The sequence below is a fragment of the Aulonocara sp. 'chitande type north' Nkhata Bay genome, linkage group LG4, assembly GCF_057382095.1.
Source record: "Aulonocara sp. 'chitande type north' Nkhata Bay isolate Kocher_YH1m ecotype deep benthic linkage group LG4, A_spYH_male_GT1.1, whole genome shotgun sequence".
Lineage (NCBI taxonomy): Eukaryota > Metazoa > Chordata > Actinopteri > Cichliformes > Cichlidae > Aulonocara > Aulonocara sp. 'chitande type north' Nkhata Bay.
In genome coordinates, this window is record NC_141347.1 from 5,751,134 (window position 1) to 5,774,331 (window position 23,198).

The window sequence follows — 23,198 nt, forward strand, 5'->3', positions numbered from 1 at the left end:
AGTTTGCAGTGGTTTCTCTCTGGGTATTCTGGTTTCCAGTGTGAGAGGAAAAGTCAGGCAGTTATTAGAGCTAGGTTAACTGATGATTCTAAATTATCCATGAATGTAAACGGCTGTGTGTTTCTATCTGATAGACTGGTGAGCTGTCCGGGGTGTACCCTGCCTGGTAACCTATCACTTCAGGGTTGTTCCCGGCCCTGCTGCAACCAGGATAAAGATAGGAGGATGGTAGTTGTTGTAGACCCCTTCAATTTTTATGGTAACCAGGATCTAGACTTGATACTGAGACAAAAACGGTGCCGACTTTAGGATTAGTGAATGTCCACAACAATTCACCCAGCCTGTAGAAGAAGGGTGGAGGTTTTGTCTTGCTTTGTTTTGTGTTTGCAGGAGCAGAAGGATGACAGAGACTAAAGGGGGAGGCTGTAGCTTCACATGAGTGTGAGCTGCAGACTGAACCCTTTGGTTGCTAATGTTGAGTCACTGATGTTTGCATTAAGAAAATTGTGTTTTATTAGCTGTGTTTTAATTAAGGTATCACATTATATTGTTGGGAATGTTAAATGCTAAAGTGAAGAAAAGCTTTGATTTCACTCATGACTGAACATGTTATTATTAACCATAGCAGGCCACTGTAAAGAGTCAATTAGCTTTTATAGAGGAAAAAAAGGCCAAAAACTCTGTGAATACCTATGAATAACAGGCAATGATAGACTTGTCACATTCAAAATAGAGATATGTAATAACAAACACGGGTCCGTGTCATTTAGGTTCTCCATTGAAATAGTCAATCATTTAGAAAAGTAGAATATATATATATGTCTCTCTGATTGTTCACAGCTGAACGGTCTCTCTCCAGTGTGGATGACCTGATGCTGTTTTAGTGAAGCCTTCAGAGTAAACTCCTTCCCACACTCGTCACAGGTGTGTTTTTTCTCTCCCTTTCTTCTGTGAGGTTTGTCGGCCTCCTGAGAGCGCTGACTTCTGGCTCCATGTTGGTCCTGCAGTGACAGAGATACAAACAGAGGCAGTGAGTGAAATGCAGTCGTGGAACAAACTCAACCTTCAAACTCCATTAACACTAGTTTTAAACCTGAAGGTGGAGCGTGGCACCAAACACCTTAAAGGTCTCTTATCCCCACCTGCTGGTAGTTCTAACACATTACATCCAACCTGCTGTTAAAGATAATTCATGACTGTTCAAACACTAAAATCATACACACACACACACACACACACACACACACACACACACACACATTATTTTATAATTTAGATTATTTTGTTGTTTCCTATTACATATTTCTATAATTTGTATAGATTTATACAGAATTATTCAGTGATAATAAATCCTATGTTTGTTTATTCTAAAGGAACCCCGTTAGCTTCCACAACAGATGTTGCTCGTCTTCCGTCAAATACTCACATAAAATATTACACAATAAAGTGGATTCAAGATATCCACATAATTGCACTCTTACATCCACAGTGAGGTTTCACAATTGTTCAAATATAATGGTACAATCAGAGGCACCAATCAGAGCACTGGTAACACTAACCCACCAATCTGATTGGTTAGGGGTGTGACCGGCTAGGGGGTGGAGGGAGTGTCCGAAGGGTATATATACACTGCACTTCGCCTACTCCTTCATTGAAGAATCTTCATTGAAGAATCCTCTCCAAGGAAAGAAAATTCATCGCCCTGCCCTGAAGAATCCTCTGGTGTACGGACCTCCTCTCCAAGGAAAGAAAATGCAGAGGAGACTCACCACTCAGCAGGCCTTGGAAATGATCCTGAGGGAAGTCGACCCTTGTGACTCGGATGGAGAAGACCTAGCAGTTCAGCCGGATTCGGACTCAGAGCTGTCTGATCAGTCTTCCGGTTAGTTTCATTTCATGTTATTTCCTTTTTCATTTCAAACAAGTAAGTGGATGTAGTTAGTAAGTAAGATATTTCAGACATTATTCTGATACAGAGGAGGAGATACTGGAATTATAATTAGTATCTATGCATGCATTTGTGATTTTGTTTGACCTTCCCATTTTGCTCACAATTTGAATTTGTTCACACTGCAGATGAGGAGACTGCTTCTCCACCGAAAAAGAGACCTTGTTTGGGGACTGAGACAGCGAAAGATGGCACAGTGTGGCGTGAAGAACATGTGGGGACCCGTCTCCCTTTCACCCCAATAGAAGCGTACGCTGCAGATGGAGAGCCAACGGCTAAGGCCAGGAGAAGTATCTCAAGTCGCCTTCAGAGCTTCCTGTGTTTCGTCACTCTTGACATGCTTCGTAGCATTCAAGAATGGACTATTCAACATGCACAGCAAACGGAGGATGTTCATTGGTTCATGGACCTCCCTGAACTAATGGCATTTATTGCAATTGTGATCTTGCGGGGGGTTACCAGGGTTCCATCTCTAAATGACTGCTGGTCAGCAAACCTGGGAAACCCACAGATAATTGGAACTATGGCACGAAACCGCTTCCAAGACATCATGCAACACCTACGCTTTGATGACAAGTCCACCCGCAGTGATCGAGCAAAGACTGATAAGTTCGCTGCAATTTCCAGTGTGTGGGGATCATTTGTCACCAACTGCATCACGTGCTACAACCCTGGTCTACATATCACCGTTGATGAACAGCTTTTCCCATCAAAGACTCGGTGTTGTTTCCTGCAGTATATTGCAAGTAAACCTGACAAGTTTGGGATCAAGTTTTGGGTGGCTTGCGACCTAAAATCCAAGTACATTTGCAATGTCTTCCCATATCTTGGCAAGGACCCCAGTCGTCCCACTGGGGAGAGACTTTCTGAAAATGTAGTAATGAGGCTGATGGAACCATTCCTAGACAAGGGCAGAAATGTTACCACGGACAATTTTTTCACATCGCTTTCACTTGCGCAAAAACTTCTTGGACGGAAAACCACCATCCTCGACACAGTCAACAAGATTCGCAGGGAAATTCCTCAATCCACTAGACAGACAGATCGCAATGAATTCACCACTCAGGTATGTTGCAGGTCTTTTGTGGTTCTATGTTTATGTGTTTCATTGTGTGTAAAAGGGCTATGGAAATAACAATTTATCTTATTTCTTAGGTGTTTTCAACCTCTGCTGCCACGCTGACGGCGTATGCGGCCAAACGGAAGAAGACAGTCTATATTCTTAGCAGCATGCACGGCGTGGTTCAGACTGATAACACTACCAAAAGGAAGCCAAACACTGTCACCCTTTACAACAAAACAAAGTGTGGCGTGGATGTGATGGACCAGATGGTTCGGGAGTACACTGTCCGCAAAGGAACACGGCGCTGGCCAGTCGCCGTGTTTTATAACATGATTGACATGGCAGCACTGAATGCACATGTGCTGTATCAAGCATGCACCGGGACGAAGGAAAGACGGGTGGACTTCCTGGTGGCGCTTGCAACAGAGTTGGCTCACTCTCATGTAGCTGCGAAGAAGGCAAGAAAAGATCAGTTGCTTCGGGCAGAACCCTCCACACCGAGCCCTGGAAAAAGGGCCACGTGTCAGGTCAAACACAGATGCAAAAAAAATCAGGCCACTGTGCGATGTGTTCACTGCTACAGGTACACATGTGGTAAATGCAGACGACAGATACCGTGGCAGTGCCAGGATTGTGAGTGATTGCTGACAATGTTGAATTATTTGTAAATATGTGTACAAATGGTTGGTTTTTTGTACTGTTTTTATCAATAAATGTCAGCAACAAAGGACATACACCCATGTGTGTTGATTTCTCCCCAAGATGGCAAACTGAAACACTCCAAGTTGGTGACTTTTGGAGATTTATTTCCCTGGATGATTGAGAATGCATCAAGATGAAACACAAAAGGAAGTTCACAGCTTTTAGCAGCTCCCCCACCCCCTCAATCACTCACCCCCACTCCCCTCCCTCCAGAATTCCTAGGTAACGACCTAATATACATATGAATGACTCCAGCATTTGACTGACTGCTCTCCGGCTTTTAAAGGTAGAAACGCAAAATGATGACTCCGCGGGGGTCTAAGGTAGAAAACCAAAATGACTGCTCTCCGGGGGTCTAAGTGTTAACCGAATGACTGACTTTCCTGTCTTTTTCTTTCGTTTCATTCCTCGCCTCAGCTCTCACACCAAAAGAAACCAATGATCATTTTATGACAGTTAAAAATAGAATAATGGTGCACACAAATTGCAACGTGATTGGAGAATAATGTGCTCAATTATTTGTGTGTGTGCGTTTTAAAATACATGAACACAAAAAGTGGGTAAGACATCTTTTCTGAGAGTGTATCTTTCAAAGGTCTCTAGAAAACATCAGTGGGTACTTCTAGTGTTGGGTGGTTATCCTTCAACTTGAGGGTATTAACTGTTAAACATTATGGTGTTAAGGTTAGGACAATGTGCTTGATTTTTTTTTTTTTTTGTGTCCCGTTTGGATCTATAGCATCAGAATTGTTGTCTTAAGGCCAAGAAAGATGCCAAGCGGATTTATTTTACCAAGTGGATCATCAGGACCTTGCCATATTGGTCCATTTGATTGACCTTTATTATAATTATGAATTTATTTTATTTTCAGTTGCTACAAACGGGACAGACATGACTGGGGGATAGGACAGGGAGAAAGAATGAAAGAAAGAGAGGGAGAGAAAGAAAACCAAAGGGGAGAAGAGACGGTGAGAAGGGGGGGAAGAAAGAAAAAAAAAAACACCTGGGTCACCTGTATGGAGAAAAAAAACAGAAGAGAAAGCAAACAGCAAAGAGCAACATAATAAAAAACAGCACCATCACAATAAACTAGCTAGCAGTAGATATCAGTAGATACTAAATAATAAACGATATTGTGCAGCACGCAAGATAGACAGCGCACAATGTGCTTTGAGGCAGCAGCCAAGAAAGCTGTAGTCCGCGTCTGTGAATACCCGTGTGTACACCTGTGTGCATACCTGTGTGGATCAGCATGCTTGTATTCCAAAGGTTTCTCCATGTAACGATCTGCTAGAGGGTGTGGGGGGGCCACAGCCCCGTCCTCCAGGGCATGAAGCAGGTATGGAGGAGATCAAAACTCGAGACATCCAGAGGCCCCCAGAACACAAGAGACCAAGGAAGACCAACAGAGGGGCAGCCGCGCCACTGTCCCAGAAAGAGCTGAGGAGGGTCCCAGATGAGGGCTCACTCAGCAGCCGCGGAGCAGAAGCCAGGGGGGGTTGCAGTGACGCGCCCGTGAGCTCCGCCGGCAGCCAGCTGTGCCTGAGTGACCGAGCCCCAGGCCGAGACGCCGGGGGCACCCCACCTCCGAAGTGGCCCGAGCGAGCCCCAGGCTCCAGGCCCCGATAACCGGCCGCCAAGGAGTGAGCCGGTGTGTACCTGGACGCCCACCCCCGGACACAAAGAACCACCAACGCACCGACACCTGAGGGAGTCCGCCACCGGCAGGGGAAGTGGTGGTGGGGAATTCTCAATGGTGCTTGGTGCCATACCCTCAGGGACTTTAATGTTATATAAAAACACTGACAGCTCAATATCTGCCTCAGTCACTCTCCCTGATCCAGCTGAGTCAGCAGTGGGAAAAATCTGCTTTTCACAGGAACTTGGTAACAGCAATAAGAGAATACGTAGTTTATTCCAAGAAGATATCGTCTCTCCCATATATAGAATATCTTACTGGAACCGACATGTTCCAGATATCACCTGGAAGACAGTCTGGATGATCCCATAAATATCTAGTTGTGAACAAGGTGAAGGAAATCTCATATAAAATTCTTCATAAATGTGACCCAGCCAGTCACTATATGGTAACATTTAAAAGAGACATAAATACTAATTGAACTTTCTGTGGGGATCATCCAGAAACTGTGGCACATGTCTTTTGGTTCCTCTACACAGAGATTCTGGAAGAATTTAGCAGTTTTGTTATTGTCTATATTTTAAGGGAGTTTTCTTTACGATGGAAAATGTTTTATTCTGTTTCTTTAAGTTCCCCAGGAAGAATGATAAATGTTTTTTTATAAAAAATTTGTTAATACTTTTAGCTATTTTATATCCATAAATGTAAGTTTATTAATAAAACACCATATTTCTGCCGTTTTATAAGGATATGAATTGTACATACAATCAATTTCAGACTCAACCAACAAAAAGCCTCTCAGAACAATATTTATATGTAGATTTTTTTCGCCTCCTCATATCATAATTTTTTTACTCCTGGTTCTGTATGTTCATGTTCTGTTCTTTTGTAAACTTCATCTGTTTGTATGTTGTATACTCATTGTGTTTCAATAAAGTTCGATTTAAAAAAAGGTACGTTCTAAACGAAGCTTCAGACGTCACTGATCACGTGACTCTGACCAAACGAATCAAGCCTCGACACGGTGCTTCTGAAGCAGCGCGTTGATCTTTCTGACACACGCACCGGAGCGTCAGCTTCAAGCGGACCATCACTACGTCTCACATCTAAAGGTGTCAAGGTAACTTTGAACTGAGTTCAGTCAATCTGGAGTTTTTCCAAGTTTTCTGTTGCTCTCTGTGAGAGAAGAGCGTTAAAGGCGGGGCTCTCCAGAGTCCAGCAAAACAGGAAACCACAGCTGGGTGTGTGTAAGTGTGCAAACCAATAGAATGCATCGTGGTGGGGGGGGCATCACGGGCATTGGCAAGAAAAAAATAAAATAATCGGTCGTACCCATGCTTCCCCGACGTCATGCCAGCGCATATTGGGAAATTCGTAGGCACCGATCGGTTTTCTATCAGCCATTTGCTGGGAGTAAGGGCGCCCTCCGTTTGCGAGGTGCGCCTGCTGCTGGCGGCACAGGGAGGAGAGGGCGGGGCGGCGGGGAGTCTCTGGCTGGCTGGAGCGACATCTAATAACCAACTCGCAAAACAAAATAAAAACAACAAACAGATATTATGATACAGACTTATAATCTGCACCCATGTTTTTTCTACATTCTATAAAGTGAGCGCGAGAGCCCTCGGTGCGCCTGCGCGCTGCTGAAGTCAAAGTAAACTTTATTGTCATCTCCGCTACAGACAGTCCAGCATATAGAGAGACGAGACGACGAGGCTGCAGTTACAGCGGTGCAAGTAAACAAACAACAAATATAAGAAGAGTAAGAAAATAAATCTACACTTTAGGACTCGGGGTAAAGGATCAATAACAATTTAAATTTATAATTTACAGTTTGATGATTTAAAGTCTCACACAACCCGTCAAAAGGGGCGGGGCCGGCTGCTTCCAAGTAGAGCACATTTCATTTATAATGATGTAAATCCAAGCCCATCATGGATTCACGATCTGAATCCTGGGTTGTGTGAAATCCCAGAAATCAACCTTAGACAAAGTGAATCTGTGAACTAAGGTGTAGGTCTGTTAGGTTAATTGTGCTGATCCTCGGGTTGGGGGATTTGTGTTTGTACTGGAGCGCAAAATTCAAACCAATGGAAGATGGACAACAAAAGTTCAAAGCCATCAGGTGCTCAGTTTATGTATTTATTTTTGGCCTGCATCAGTAAGAAATGCCAAATTATATACACAAAGTTACAGGAATCACCACTCCTGTTATTCATGATGATTTCAGTAACATCACATAATAACATGTAACATCCTGTAAGCACAGTCTGCCTGTGTCTTTTCTCTGCAAATGAACATTTTCAGCCAATATAGGTAATACATCAACATGGCTGCCGTGGCTAAGTTAGGAATATTTATAATGTCATTTCAAAACTTGCATATGATCTGCAATTTGTAGCAGATCTACTGACTGTCACAGAGCAGCTGGAGCAGTCTCAAATGCAGGTCAGTCCACTGCTGCCCCCTGTGGCCAAGTGCCATAGCTACTGCTGGATGAACTCGTGACACATCTGCACCTGTTTCTATGAACACATTGAGTCTGAGTGGCTGCACTTACACTGGTGCATTCAAACATATTGAAAGATGGCAGCAATGTGGATTGTCAAGACTCAAACCAACCATTGAGCAAAGACAGCAGGATCACTTGTTTCTGTTTGTTATACAGCCAGATTTACTCGTGACACACATGTGCAGCTGCTTTATCACCTATTCTGAATTTGTTTCAAGCACAATACATTTGTTACACATGTTGGGATATTGTGTTTGTTTTAAATGTTATATACCTGTGTGGTATGTGACTTGTGTTGCCATGACGCCAGGTCTCTCTTGGAAATGAGATTTTTAATCTTAATGAGATTTTTTTTTACCTGGATAAATAAAGGACTAATTTGTAACTTTCAGTGTTTTCCGGTCTTCCAAAAGAAAAAAAACCTTCAACTACATGACATGCAGTTGTGTATTTGTTTTCACCTTATCATACACTTGAAGTTTTACAAATCCCCACTTCTTTAGTGAATATCATTTCAGTCTCAGACAACCTCGTTTCTCTTACAGAGGTTGAATGCACCTTCTGCGGATGGCGGTACCACACAGTGTGCGTGGACTTCCCCTGCACAGAAGGCAACTACAAATGCTGTGAATGCTAAATAAACAGAAACAAATGATCCCTGTTGTCTTTGCTTGATGATTGGTTTGAGTCTTGACAATCCACATTGCTGGCGTTGCATCTTTCAAAGCCAGCAATGGCAGGTATCAGTGCTCAAAGCTTTTGTGTTTGTTTCCAACAAGTTGCCCACCTCGGGAAACAAAAATGTGTTCTTTTACTTGTCAGATGAACATATGAGACACTTTGACTCTTCAGTGCAGTGTGGAGCCTAACAAAGATCTGTTTTGTGTCCCAGCTGATCAGCAGGAGGAGGAGAGTCTGACGGAGCAGCAGAGGAACATTTTCAGCTACTTGGACTCAGCTCAGCCACTACAGAGGAAACAATGAGCTCAACACAGAAGGTGACAGACAGAGCAGGACCATATGACCAAAGATATTTATCACCATATACATTTGAACATTTGCCATAACGATGTAGCTGACGATAGAATTGACACCAGACAAAATACTTTACAGCTGCACAACTTTATTAAAAAGCCATCAATGTATTTTCACTGAAACAAGCAGCTGTTGTTTATGTGCATTAAAGTTATATAAAAATGTAACAGTGCAAATGCAAATTCCTCGCTGACAGTTTAACCAAAAGGCGTTTCCAGTGGAAACTGGCCGACACATCCTGAGCATAACCATGTATAATATCCACTAAACTTCAGAAGAGGTTATACAGTCGTGGCCAAAAGGTTTGAGAATTGCATAAATATTGGAACCTGGAGAAGTTGCTGCTTAAGTTTTTATAATAGCATTTTGCCTGCACTCCAGAATGTTATGAGGAGTGATCAGATGAACTGCATCGTCCTTCTTTGCCATGAAAACGAACTTAATCCCCAAAAAGCCTTACCACTGCATTTCATTGCTGTCATCAAAGGACCTGCTGAGACCATTTCAGTGATCGTCTTCTTAACTCAGGTGAGAATGTTGGCGAGCACGAGGCTGGAGATCATCATGGCTGTATCCCGATTCAGGTTCTGCAGCTTTAAAGTCCTCAAGGGCCGCGTACTCAAAGACCGCTAAGGCCGAAGTGCGAGGCTCGTAGGCTCGTGAAATGGGACGTCTAGCCTCCGTCGCGCTGCCCAGGTTGCCTAGCAACCATGATACTAACAGCTGGAAACGTTTCATACAGCTTTGTTTGACAGAAATGAAGGAGAACATATTTAGTTCATTTGTTTCTACATGAGCTCTGTGTGATTTGATGAGTATCTGAGGCTGAGACCACAGGACTGTGAAACATGATTGTTGGGCTTCATTTCTGTGCTGAACAGTCGTTTAAGATTAGCTGTAAATAACAATTAGCTGATGTTGTTCATGAGACTAAAGTCATCTCACTGTGGTAATGTAAATATAATATGGCCAATATTATAGTTATTATATTAATCACTTCACTCACAGACAAGTATCTGTGACAGTGTGTATACAGATGTGTTATACATAAGAGACAAATATTGTTCATTTAATATGTTGGTACTAAATTTGGCTCATTGCTTACATATATGTGTAAAAGCAAATGTAGGAGCTGTGATAACTGTGTCTGATAGAATGAAGAGTAGACTGATATATGAAATATTCCTTTATTGGGTGAGAAAATCAGACCATGTCATAACTGCTGTAAGTCATACAGAATAGATATCAGAGCCTTAAACAGGCTGACGTCTACTAAATGGGTCAAACTGGGCAGAAAGTCTACAAACACATAACATCCTTATAGAATATGATGTAACACTATAGATCAACTTAGCTCAGAATATATAAAGCATATAAACAGTTACAGCAATATGATGCAACAAACACAGCAGCTACTGATCCAAAATACTCAAAGCTTCATAGAACTGGAACCAACATTTATTTTAGCTCCATTCTGCTGCTGATACATACTTTAGGTTTCTGAACATTAAACTTGTTGCTGCCTTTCATGGTGTGTAACCTGAAGGCCCTGAGTACTTTCTCCCACACTGGAAACACTGGGATGATCACATTATTTGAACATTACCTAATAAGACTGATTCAGCACAGACAGTTGTGTTAAACTTTCCTAGCAGTCCTTCACAAACAGGGAACAGTCTGTCTATTCTCTCCATCTGTCAGCTGCTGCTGGCTCTTCCTCCTCCTCTTCCTCACACACTGCTGAGTTTGTCCTGGTGGATCATCAGGGCTGCAAAGCCTCACAGATGATGTGCAGCAGTGGGTCCCTCAGTCTGTCCTCACTCTGGACACTTGCAGTCGTCACACATGGAAATCAAATGTGTGATAAGCTGCAGGATTCAAACACAAGTGTAACTTATAAACACATGTTCATACTTTTATTCCACAATCAGAGAGAAAGAAACAGAGAGAGAGTGCAGGACAGACAGACAGGTGACAGTCTCAGGTGTACACACTGCTACACAACAGCACAGAGAAGCAGGATTTAGTGTTTGTGTTATTACGAGTGTAAACAAGAAGAGTCCCAGATGGTACAGTGGACACATGTGTGACTGCTGTGATTAAAGCATCTTTCTTTCAGCTTAACGAGTGAACCGTCAGCTCGTTCAAACACACGTTAAAGTCCGTTTGGCTCGACACCACCGAACAGAGGCAGCAATATAACACAGCTAACATTAACAGTGCAGTGGATCCTGCTTGTGCCGTGATGTTCAGGACTGCAAACCGAGCAGCATCACTGACTTTCAGCTTGTTGTGTTTGTGGATATATGACTGACTTTAATTATCCACAAAATCATCACAATCTCTGTCAGATGAAGGTCGACTATTGAACGGCGTATATTTTAAAGGCTTTAAAACCAAGTTAACGCTGAAAGTACAAACATCACTAATGTCACATAACTCTGCCGACAAGGCATAGCTATGGCTATGAAATGCTCTTTGTGTATCACTTCTTCATTATGAAAGATGTCATTAATGCACTAGTAATGTCTCATCTGGAGTATTGTTCAATCATTTGGTCAGCAGCTAATAAGACAGATCTTAACAGACTTCAGTTAGTCCAGAATAAGGCGTCCAGATTAGTGTGAAGATGTTCATACTATACTAATATTGATAAAATGCATAATAACCTTTCTTGGCTTCCTGTACAGGCTAAAATATTCTATGGCTTACTTGTAGTTCTAAAGAAAGCAATTCTGTTAAACACACCACATTTATTCTGCTCAGCTGCAGTATCCAGATGAAATACATCATCATATTACACAGTTTTCAACAAGCTGCAATTTAGTAAATGCTCGAGTTAAAAGTAACGTTTTGTAAAACTGTTACATTTAGAGCAACTTTTAAGTGGAATAAGTTGCCTTAAAAAATTAGAGAATTATTCAAAACTTCAATGAGCACTTAAAAGCCGATTTACAGAGCTTTTAGTTGTTGTAAATATTGTAAGACATGATTTGATTTTGAAATTTGTGTAATGTGCCTCAATGTTATTGATATTATTATTATTGATTGCTTATATTTGAACAATTGTGAAACCTCACTGTGGATGTAAGAGTGAAATTATGTGGATATCTTGAATCCACTTTATTGTGTAATATTTTATGTGAGTATTTGACGGAAGACGAGCAACATCTGTTGTGGAAGCTAACGGGGTTCCTTTAGAATAAACAAACATAGGATTTATTATCACTGAATAATTCTGTATAAATCTATACAAATTATAGAAATATGTAATAGGAACCAACAAAATAATCTAAATTATAAAATAATGTGTGTGTGTGTGTGTGTGTGTGTGTGTGTGTGTGTGTGTGTGTGTGTGTGTTTAGTGTTTGAACAGTCATGAATTATCTTTAACAGCAGGTTGGATGTAATGTGTTAGAACTACCAGCAGGTGGGGATAAGAGACCTTTAAGGTGTTTGGTGCCACGCTCCACCTTCAGGTTTAAAACTAGTGTTAATGGAGTTTGAAGGCTGAGTTTGTTCCACGACTGCATTTCACTCACTGCCTCTGTTTGTATCTCTGTCACTGCAGGACCAACATGGAGCCAGAAGTCAGCGCTCTCAGGAGGCCGACAAACCTCACAGAAGAAAGGGAGAGAAAAAACACACCTGTGACGAGTGTGGGATGGAGTTTACTCTGAAGGCTTCACTAAAACAGCATCAGGTCATCCACACTGGAGAGAGACCGTTCAGCTGTGAACAGTGTGGAAAGTCTTTTTCCTGGATGCGTTCCCTAAAAACACACCAACTCATCCACAGTGGAGTTAAAGCGTACAGCTGTGATCAGTGTGGCAGAGCTTTTACTCGCAGTAGCCACTTACAGAGGCATCTAGTTACCCACTCTGGAATTAAGCCATACAGCTGTGATCAGTGTGGCAGAGCTTTTACTCACAGTAGCAGCTTACAGAGTCATCTAGTTACCCACTCTGGAATTAAGGCATACAGCTGTGACGAGTGTGGAAAGTCTTTTTCCTTGAAGCGTTCCCTAAAAAGACACCAACTCATCCACAGTGGAGTTAAAGCGTACAGCTGTGATCAGTGTGGCAGAGCATTTACTCAAAGTAGCCACTTACAGAGTCATCTAGTTACCCACTCTGGAATTAAGGCATACAGCTGTGACGAGTGTGGGAAGGGTTTTACTGAGAAGGCTAAACTAAAACATCATCAGGTCATCCACACTGGAGAGAGACCGTTCAGCTGTAACATGTGTGGAAAGTCTTTTTCCTTGAAGCGTTCCCTAAAAAATCACCAACTCATCCACAGTGGAGTTAAAGCGTACAGCTGTGATCAGTGTGGCAGAGCTTTTACTCGCAGTAGCAGCTTACAGAAGCATCTAGTTACCCACTCTGGAATTAAGGCATACAGCTGTGACATCTGTGGAAAAACTTTCAGCCAAAGAGGGAACCGAAATGAACACCTACGCATTCACACCAGACATGATGTGTACTGCTGTGAACAGTGTGGCAAATACTTTACAACAGACGCACAGTTACAACGACACATGTTTACCCACACTGAGGAGAGACCTTATCAATGTGACCTGTGTGAGAAGACTTTTAAATCTCCACGTCACCTGAGACAACACCAACAGATCCACACCAGAAAGAGACTCTACAAGTGCAGCTACTGTGAGGTATGTATTTATATTGTTATCTTGTCATTTTAGCCTGACTGTTTGGAACAACTCTGCTCATTAAACTGTGTTAGCATGTTAGCAATTCTACTGCATGGAAAAGCAGCTCTGAGTGATTATTCAGATTTTCCTTTCAGTTATGATTTTAGTATTACTGTAGTATTATGGTGGTAGTATTGTAGTTATTGCAGCCCAGTAAACTGAGTGTGTTAACTGAAACAGTCAAATGTAGTTGGACGTCTGCAGAGATGCTCTTTATTTCAGGCGACGTTCAGGATACAAATGTTGAAGGACTGACTTACACTGTCTTTGTGTCTTTGTTTAGAAGCAGAGCGACACAGATGGATCCAGTTCTCAACCCTGTCATCACCGTGGTGGTGGGAAAGACTTTCTTTGTGACCTCTGTGGAAAAATCTTCAGTCAGCAAAATACCCTAAAAGTACATCAACGTAGACACACTGGAGACAAACTGAAATACTGCAAAGAATGTGGGAGAAGCTTCCCCACATCAGGTGGATTAAAAACACATGAACTGATTCACAGTGGGGTTAAAAAGCACCTCTGTGATCAGTGTGGGTCATCCTTCACCACTGAAGGTGAACTTAAAAGACACAAACGAGTCCACACAGGAGAGAAACCACACAAGTGCAGACACTGTGAGAGAAGCTTCTCACATTCACATGGTCGTAACAGGCATGAACGTACGCACATGGAAGGAAACTACAGCTGTGACCAGTGTGACAAGAGCTTCAGGAATCTCAGTTCATACTCTGTACACAAACAATCCCACGTTACTAATAAACTGTTTCACTGTTACCAATGTGCCCAAACATTCACCTCATTGTCTGCTCTGTGCAAACATCAGCGCGATCACTCAGGGCTGAAATCACTCCCATCACTGGATCACAGTGAATCTGAAGACACAGAAAGATCCTCTGGTTTCTGTGTCAGACTCAAAAAGCTTGAGATCAGGCTCCACAGAGTTCAGATAGAATCTCCTGTAAAAATCTGATGAGGCAGCTGTGAATCAAACTCTTCCCCTAGTTCCATTTTAAGCTTTCAAAACTGTCCTACTGTAGTGTTCATGTCAAGTGGTTAGCTTTCTTTTCATCAGTTGGTTGAAAACTCTGTTTCCTATTATAAAGTTTTTGTTTTAATGTATTTTGATCCACATAAATGTTTTATTGTTCAGGTTCTTTATGTTATTGAATCTTGCAAATGTTAAATAAAAAATTCAAATGTAAAATATCTTCACTGATGGTACAAATAAACTGTCCTTTCAGCTTTAGCTCCTAATTTATTCATTATTTATGGATGTAGCACAGCAGCCGTCTCTTGATTAACACATGGAGGGCTCGGGATCTGATGGTGTCGTCTCCCTAATTTGCCCACTCAGTAAATGTCACTCATGGCCAAGAAATTGAAATAAACCTTGTTTCCCTGCTGGATAGTGATCCACTGTAACTCTGCTCCTCCTTCCTGTTTAGGATTTCTGTGGCTGAAGTAAAATTCCCTCCATCCATCACTTATCCCAGCTAACCCAAAGTGAAATAAAGTTTTGCTCGTCTTAAAAAAGCATTACAATAATGGGCATTACCAATGCAAACTGAATGATACAGAAGATGTAAGAAGAGACTTTGATCAGTTAATAAAGCTCATGATCTGGATTCATTGTGGCTGCTACACAGATACTTCTGGGTCACTTCTCTCAGTTAGGAACCTTCCTCACCAAACTGACTGTTGGACCACACCCCTGGTTTCATGAGAAATTGTTTCAGCCATGATTTCTCTTCCTGTATTTCAGAGTAAAGACTGAAGTGACAAATGGAAGCATGTTTAAAAAACACAATGTGAGAGAGACGTTGAGGTCCTTAGAAGTTACCCTGGGTTTTTCTGTCACCCTGCTAGATGTTACACACCTTGTTATTGGACTGATTTCTACTGCTGGACTACTCCTGCGGAGAGTAACAATACTCTTACTAATTAGCTCCCTTTCACAGCTTTGGGGATATTTATTTTTGTGTTTGCAGCGCTGTGAGCCAGAACAGCGAGAGAAAAATCTGCAGCAGCGACGAGCCGAATGCTTACGTGAATCGCAGCAGCTGCTCATGTGCTACGCTGAATTAGAGGATATCTTTGCTCTGGATTTCTATTTCTACTTTTTCATTTCTATATGATTCTTCTTGCATCTAAACAAAGATGATTCAATTTGCTAAATGTTGATGGCTCTTCGTGCTCAGGTGTAAATGAGACGTAATATTTGCTCTTGGTTTGGTTCTCCTGTACAGAACCTTGCAGTACAACAGAAACCTAAAAACATTATTTGTAGTTGTTATTCTTAGTTGTTCTGCTGCCTAAATACCACAGGGTCTGATTATGAAGTTATTGAGCTGCACATACGTTACGACCTGCTTAAGTTCGAGGTCACAGCGTCTGTAGAGCAGCTGGAACATAATGAAGTCTACAAGGTTAAAGTTTTCTCTTCAGTTATTGTTCTTTCTGCTGCTTGGTTTGATGGATCTGAGAGCTTTTGTTTTTATTATTGTTATTATAATTATCATGAATATTTTACTCTCTAGAAGCTTTAAAATAGTGTTTGTGTTTGAAAAAATTGATTTAAGAATTGAACAGAAACATCTGTCCTTCTGAAAATGGCCCAAAGGCACGGAGACAAAGTCAAAGGATGCAACCTGTAACTTTCTCTTCCTTCATGTCAGGACCATCATCCATGATTTATATAAAATGCATATAGCAACAGTAGCACTTTAGTTTGGACTTTATGATTTCTGTAACTGGAAAATATTATTTTGTTTAAAGACAGAAGTGACCGCATAGTTGCAACATCAAAGGGAAATATTAATTAATTAGCATCAAGTATATTTGTTGCTTAAGCGTTTGCACTATAACTTAAGTAGGATTATAACTTTTAAGGAAGGAAAGATTTCAGATATTTAGTTCACTGTTTCAGTTATTTTATATGAAATTAAAACATTTACGTTGGTCAAATATGATGCTCTAAATCCAATAAAAGTTTGAAAATAAATGATGTATTTTTAAATGCTGCAACAAATGTTCACAAAAAGTAACTATAATTAAAACCAGTTAAACAAAATCAAATGTTTGAATCATGCTTAACCAAATGCCAGGCTGGAGAGCTGAACCTAAAGTATACGTAGAAAGATTTCAACATCTGAGCAGTTTTTAATGTTTTTATCACATATAAATGTCACAGCAGTGGGTCCTGGCCCAATGCTTTGTGTTTTTGGTTTTCTTTGACTCTTGTTTTTCTTGCTTTTTGTTCTTCTTATTTATCAGGCTCTCAGTAATCTTAGTTCTCCCTCCCTCAGTGTTCATTTCAGCCTGTGTTTAGTTTCTGTTCCCGTGTCCCACGTTTCATCGTTTCATGTCGAGTCAGCCCTGTCTCTCTGTTTCCTGTGTCTCCCCAGTCAGCCCCGCCTCCCTCGGGCACTCATGTGTGATACAGAGTAATAAACCTGACTACATTTGCTACACTCTCTTTATTACCTGTGACTTTAAAATTCATACACTAATTATGTCTGCCCATCTCTCTAATGTGAAGGTCAAAGGTCAACATCCCAGTGACATAAGAATAATCCCAAAGGGGCAAAGGCAGCGGTTAATTTAGCATAATTAGCATTAAGGGTACAGCAAGGATATACTTTTACTTATTGTGGCAGGGGTGTGGTCTCTGGCCTGCTGCAGTGGAGGCTGGTGGCGGGACGTTGGACGGCACAGGTGAGGGTGATGGAGCTCATGACTCTCCCCTTTATAGTGACGGAGGAGACTGGCGTGGGGGAAGCGTGTAGTGGAGGAAGCCGAGGAGAGAGCTGGTTTCTGGCTACAAAGACGGCGTCAAACCAGAAAAGATTGCTCGTGGTCCAATAATGTGTCAATCACCTGTGAATCAAACTGTGTGTGGGTCAGTTTATGTCACAGTGTTGTTTAGTATATCTTCACTTGTCTCACTCTCCTTCTGTTCTGTCCATCAGGACGATCCTCAGCGCTTACACAGATCCTCCATCGATGTTTTGGATCCAATCAGTGATCAGTTCTACGAGGAGGCCTGGATGTTCACCAGCGCTCGCTACACCTCCATCTACCCGAAGGTGAGTGTACTCCTTTGTACTCAGATTAACATTTTATTTCTTAAAATACATTTTCATATATGAGCTTTCTATTATTTCATGGGCCATTTAATCAATATTAAAATTACAAGCATATCAACAAAGGTGAAGCTGGTTTGTTCCACTTGCTGTCACACAGTCATGGAGGAATACATCCATCCATCCATCCATCCATCTTCATCCGCTTTATCCGAGGCCGGGTCGCGGGGGCAGCAGCCTAAGCAAAGAGGCCCAGACCTCCCTCTCCCCAGCCACCTCCTCCAGCTTGGAGATATAATCTCTCCAGCGTGTCCTGGGTCTGCCCCGGGGCCTCCTCCCGGTGGGACATGCCTGGAACACCTCACCCAGGAGGCGCCCAGGGGGCATCCTTGTCAGATGCCCGAACCACCTCAGCTGGCTCCTTTCGATGTGGAGCAGCAGATGCTCTACTCTGAGCCCCTCCCGAACTTCTCACCCTATCTCTAATGGAGGAATACAATAAATACATAATCAGTCATAGATCCTGAACAATGACATTAAAAGAAAGTCTGTGGCTCTAAAGACTAAACAGTATAAAGACATGCTCCAAGCTGCTGTTTCTCTCCTAAATGGCCTGCATTTGTATAGCGCTTTTCTAGTCCATAGGACCCCAAAGCGCTTTACACTACATTCAGTCATCCACCCATTCACACACACATTCATACACTGGCGATAGCAAGCTACATTGTAGCCACAGCTGCCCTGGGGCGCACTGACAGAGGCGAGGCTGCCGGACACAGGCGCCACCGGGACCTCTCTCCTACTCCTCTAGGTTTTCCACTGTCGGCCATCCAGCGATGCTGGAGGGCTACCTGGCCAATGCTGGCCTACACAAAGAGGTCCCGGCTCGGAGGAGCTGAAGAAGATCCTTGCCTTCCTCGTCAGTTTCCTCTTCAGTTCCTATCCCAACAAAACCTTCTTGCACCTATTAGCTCCAAAGAGGCTATGGTGCCCGTGGAGGTCTGGACCTGAGGCCTGTGCTCATCACGTGGATAGAAAACACTCTGACACCATTCTGGAGGTCTGATGGGACTCTGACCAAAACACAGATGAAATAAAACTTGTGGCTGGAGCTTTTAAAATTACTTTTTCACCTCATAGATTAATGCTCATGATTGCATGTTAGCAAGACAGCATCTCCCCAAGGTGAAACTCTCAGGAGACATTTACTCTTAAACTGTAATCTGGTTGAGACTACTTGAGGAGATCTTAGTAGCGAGTATGTGGATTTAGTCTCTTCACCAACAGCAGACAGACCCATGCCAAGAAAGCAGACATGTTCTCAAAGAAAGCCGAGAGCAGAGATTGGAAAAAGCTAAAAAGAAAAAGCTGCAGCTTCAGACGACTATCTGCCTGTAAGGCTGAAAAAGTCCAGTTACGCTCTATTTTGGAAAAGCTCCCAGTTTTGGTAACCTGGACTTTTATTTGCCCTCTTCTGCTACAGATGTTGACTGTGACCTCAGAGGCCAACTGGACCACACAGCTGCAGCAGGAGTGAGGGAGAGGAGTCTTCATCCAGCTTCAAAGAAAACATCCAGGTAAAGTGACGTGGATCAGCGGATAAAGCCGTCTCCACTTTCAAAGGAGATCCTCTGAGAGAGAGACTCTGAGCCGTTTTAGCCTCAAATTATAGGACTTTATAGTACAGCAACACTTTTAAAGGACAAAAATAACATAAACTGTGACTGTAATACAAACAAAGTATTGCATGTGTTTTTAAAAGTGTTCCTCCGATGGGCAGGATATCACTATTAGACTGTCCCACCAGCCAACTTCAACAAGAGACCACAGCAGCATTCAGTGATCAGCACAGATGTTCCTCTAACACTCAGCATCTGATCCCTGTTGGTCTGTGTGCTTCTGCTTTTGCTCAGTTAGAAACCCTGCAGCAACCCGACCCAAAACTGTGTCTTCTTGTTGGCCTCAACGTTGAAGTGTCAAACGTCCAACATCTGGAAAGGAAACCACGCCAGTGTACTGTGATGTTTCACCAACATGTGGCAGACGCTGGTCCTGCCTTTCATGCTGACATCAGCAGAGAGCCCCGCCTACCTCAAAGCCTCCCCTGTCATGTATTGATCAGGATGATTATGAAGATGAGCGAGTGCAAATAAGACTGTAAAAGTCCACGAGCAGAATGTTTGGATGCTTTCTAATGATTCATGAATATCATGAGAGTGTTTGTGTGTTTTGTCTTTTCTTTGCTGACGTTTGTTACTAACAAAGACAATTTACGCTCTGTGTGTGTTTTCATCCTTACCAGCCACACTCTGACTGCAATGAAGGAAACAAACTGTAGAAATGGTCGACTCAGTGACTTCATAAAATATTGAAGTGGTTCAGGTAGAGCCAGTTTTTAAATGACCATGAACACTGAGCGTATTGTATCTGTACAGCATGTTTTTCTATTAGACAGATTTGTAACAGAGGCCTTGCTCTCAGTAAGTTTGAAATCCTTGTCTGATTTATTTTGTAATCTCTGATCTTTGTGTATCCTGCTCAGTTTGCATGCTGCCTGTAGGAGTTTCTGTCTTTGTATTTGAAGAGAATTCATTGAATATACTCAGCTGCTTCCCTTTGGTGCCTCACACATCACTGAAGTTTTTCAGTGTCCAGTTATTTGTTTTTAATAGCTGTTTGAATTCTCTGTATGTTTGACCCTGTAGACTGTTTAATGGACTGCTCGTCTTCCTGTTTGTAACCACTGCCTGTTTAGGACTAAAGATTTGGATTTTTGACTTGAACACAGCCTCTGCGTGTCGTCCCTTTGTGTCCTCGTCCTCTGTGAATGTGTCACAGATGTTTCCATGATAATAACACAGCTTTCCCACAGTGGCTTGCAGCAGCATTTATTCACAGCACATTTGAGAAAGGTTCAGATTAACTCGATGAGTTTATATTCAGAATGATTCTGACAGTGGGCCACTGTGAATTGTGATCTTTCATCAGGTCAATGTTTAAGTTCAGTATTTCAAAGCAGGAGCTATGAACAGTCATCGTGTTGGCATTATTGATTGCAGTTATGTTGATTGCAGTTATTTACATCAGACTTCTTCTCTGAGATAAGAGCACCATTTGTGGGAAAGATGACAGTATTTCCAGGCTGGATGCTGTTTGCAGGGAGAACTGAATGAAAGTCTCCTGCACCTCAGCGCTGAGGTCCACACCTGTGAACACAGATGAGGTCAATCTGCTGCAGCACGTAGAGCTTTACTGATCAGCAGGTTCAAAGGATTCAGCAGAGCGTAGAGTCAGAGCTAAATGCCACATCACCATAGAGTTTGTTAACAACAGCTTTCTTTGCCCTTTGTCTCGATGGACTGAATCAGGGATACTCGTCATACTTCACCTCAACCACGTCACTGAGAGACCCCAGCCTGACACAGCAGCAGAGATGATGAAAGCAGAAACAGCAAACAGATGCTTCAGTTGTGTTTCTCTCTGTGTGTGTGCGCTCACGCCCACTTGTGTGTGTGAACTTTCCACGTACCTCAGCTTGTTTCTCCAACATGAGCCATCAGGGCTGAAAAACATCACTAACACATGAATTCTTTCTCTTTTTGTTATCACCTGTGATCATGTGTCTCATGTTTCTGTCATTCACCAGTTCTTGTAGAGTTACGTGTAACTAGACTTCTGTGGGACGTAAATGATTGTTTTGTATGCAGATCTGTACAAAGGATGGAAACACTTGATTACAAAGGAGATCTCAGCTGTGTTGTTGTGGATGGACTTCAACGTATTTGTTAAAAAAGAGAATAAAGCAAAGTGTTTTAGCTGTTTGGGAGTTTTTGTTTGATTCCATTCAGTTTTATTTCTATGGAGTCAAATAATAAGAAAGGCTCTAGAACAGCCCTGAGTTTGTCCAGGTGACACTCCTCTGAAGAACAAAGACAAAGAGGAAGAAGGGGACTCGTTTTCAAGTCTTGTTTCTTTCAAAATAAAAGCTGAAATGTTTTGGAAGCATGATAATATTTCAGCCAGGATGCCGTCTCCAAGGAGACCTGCACCTCAGCGCTGAGCTCCACATCACGCCCTGTGAAAGCACAGATATAAATCTGCTGCAGTGAGAAGAACTTTACCCAACACAAGTGTAGAAGTAGACATTTGACTTTACCTACAACCTGTTAACAACAAAGCTTTCATTGCCTCTGCTGTTGATGTCATGTAGGACTAATCATACTTCACATCAGCCATGCACACGTCAGAGGATCTCCAGGCTTTCAGTAATAAAGCCAAGCAGATGATGTGAACATAGCAATAGTAAAACATGCATCATAATCAGCTGTATGTGTCGACTATGTGGCACCTCAGTCTTGTTGGCATGAAGAAAAGTTGTGTAACATGTAGCATAAGGGCTGCAAAGACATCATGTAGACAGCAGTCGTCTGTTAGTCGTAACGTATCTCCTGTTAAAGAGTTAAATGTGCGTTCTCCATCTCTGTCCTCTCACAGCTCGCCGTACACCAACTCAACCCGTTCTCACTCCCGACGCGTAAAATAATGACGATTTGTCACGTCCCTTAACTTCTCATGCTGACGCCTAAGGTACCCTTCCACGTTTTTATGTGACGCTGTGGGTTGTCAATTCATTCCAATATGAACGCGCTCGCGGCGATCAGAGACGCTTCGAGCAGAGGCTCCAGCCATCCATTTACTCCAATAATAACCCCGTCACAGCGAAACATGACGCCGTGAAGCACAATCTAACTGGAGACCCGGGGACCCTCTCCGCGAACGGGTTTTTCTCCCTAATTTAATGCTTTCTTTTAATGACATCGTTAACATTTCTCAACAAAAACACGTGAAAGTATCACTGATAATTCAACAATAAAATGGCTTCATGTTGTGGCCATCACACAGTGTTTTCCAAACTGATTCACGATCTGAAAGTGCGCAGATTTAACGTACATAATCCTTTGTTAGGTTTATTATTTTCATTTCACACGTAAAACACATTTATAGATTCATTCACCACTCCTGTTAGTTTTGGATGCGCTCGGCTCCAGCCAATCAGACGCAACCTGTGTAAGCAAAGGCTGACGGGAGAACGGAGAGACCCATTTATAAGAATAAGAAAATGAGGCGGAACTGATTGATTCTAATGCAGGTATGTAAAAAATACATATATTTAACATAATACCTTGATGTGTGTTTCAAAGTTAGTTTTTTCATAAACGCTTCAAACAAACAGAGGTAAACGTTATGTTATTTGAATTTTTGTTTAAAGTTTATGTCAAATTAAGTTGGTTAACTTAAGATGTTTGATAATCTTTGCTTTAATCATGGACTGTATTTTAGGTGTTCCCTTTTTTCCTTGTTAATTGCGTAGAATGATGCACGGAGTGAACCTCAGCCAAGACCAGTGCGCTGGAAAACACGTGACAGACAGGGAGCTTTTATTCCTCAAAGACCATCAACCAGTCGAAGTACTAGTTGCATGCCACGTGGTCAGTGTTCACACAAC

General features: G+C 42.2%; 2 protein-coding genes across 4 annotated transcripts; both read left to right on the top strand.

The window, feature by feature from the left end:
- Positions 1 to 6,347: 6,347 nt before the first annotated feature.
- Positions 6,348 to 14,856, top strand: LOC147331836 (uncharacterized). 2 transcript variants are annotated; one of them, XM_086288127.1, is made up of 4 exons: positions 6,348 to 6,472; positions 8,754 to 8,859; positions 12,468 to 13,568; positions 13,894 to 14,856. In XM_086288127.1, exons 2-4 carry the CDS (start codon positions 8,842 to 8,844, stop codon positions 14,578 to 14,580), a joined length of 1,806 nt encoding a protein of 601 aa, XP_086144253.1. In that variant the 5' UTR covers positions 6,348 to 6,472; positions 8,754 to 8,841; the 3' UTR covers positions 14,581 to 14,856. The 2 variants fall into 2 exon arrangements, with proteins under 2 accessions (XP_086144253.1, XP_086144254.1); XM_086288128.1 differs by lacking the exon at positions 6,348 to 6,472 and having other exon boundaries at positions 8,688 to 8,859.
- Positions 14,857 to 17,122: 2,266 nt separating this feature from the next.
- Positions 17,123 to 21,160, top strand: LOC147331837 (phospholipase D1-like). Of its 2 annotated transcripts, none has more exons than XM_086288130.1 (4): positions 17,123 to 17,695; positions 18,504 to 18,752; positions 19,176 to 19,269; positions 19,610 to 21,160. In XM_086288130.1, the coding sequence occupies exons 1-3, from the start codon at positions 17,474 to 17,476 to the stop codon at positions 19,227 to 19,229; spliced, it is 525 nt and encodes a 174-aa protein (XP_086144256.1). In that variant the 5' UTR covers positions 17,123 to 17,473; the 3' UTR covers positions 19,230 to 19,269; positions 19,610 to 21,160. The 2 variants fall into 2 exon arrangements, with proteins under 2 accessions (XP_086144256.1, XP_086144255.1); XM_086288129.1 differs by having other exon boundaries at positions 17,124 to 17,695; positions 19,606 to 21,160.
- The last annotated feature ends 2,038 nt before the right edge of the window (positions 21,161 to 23,198 follow it).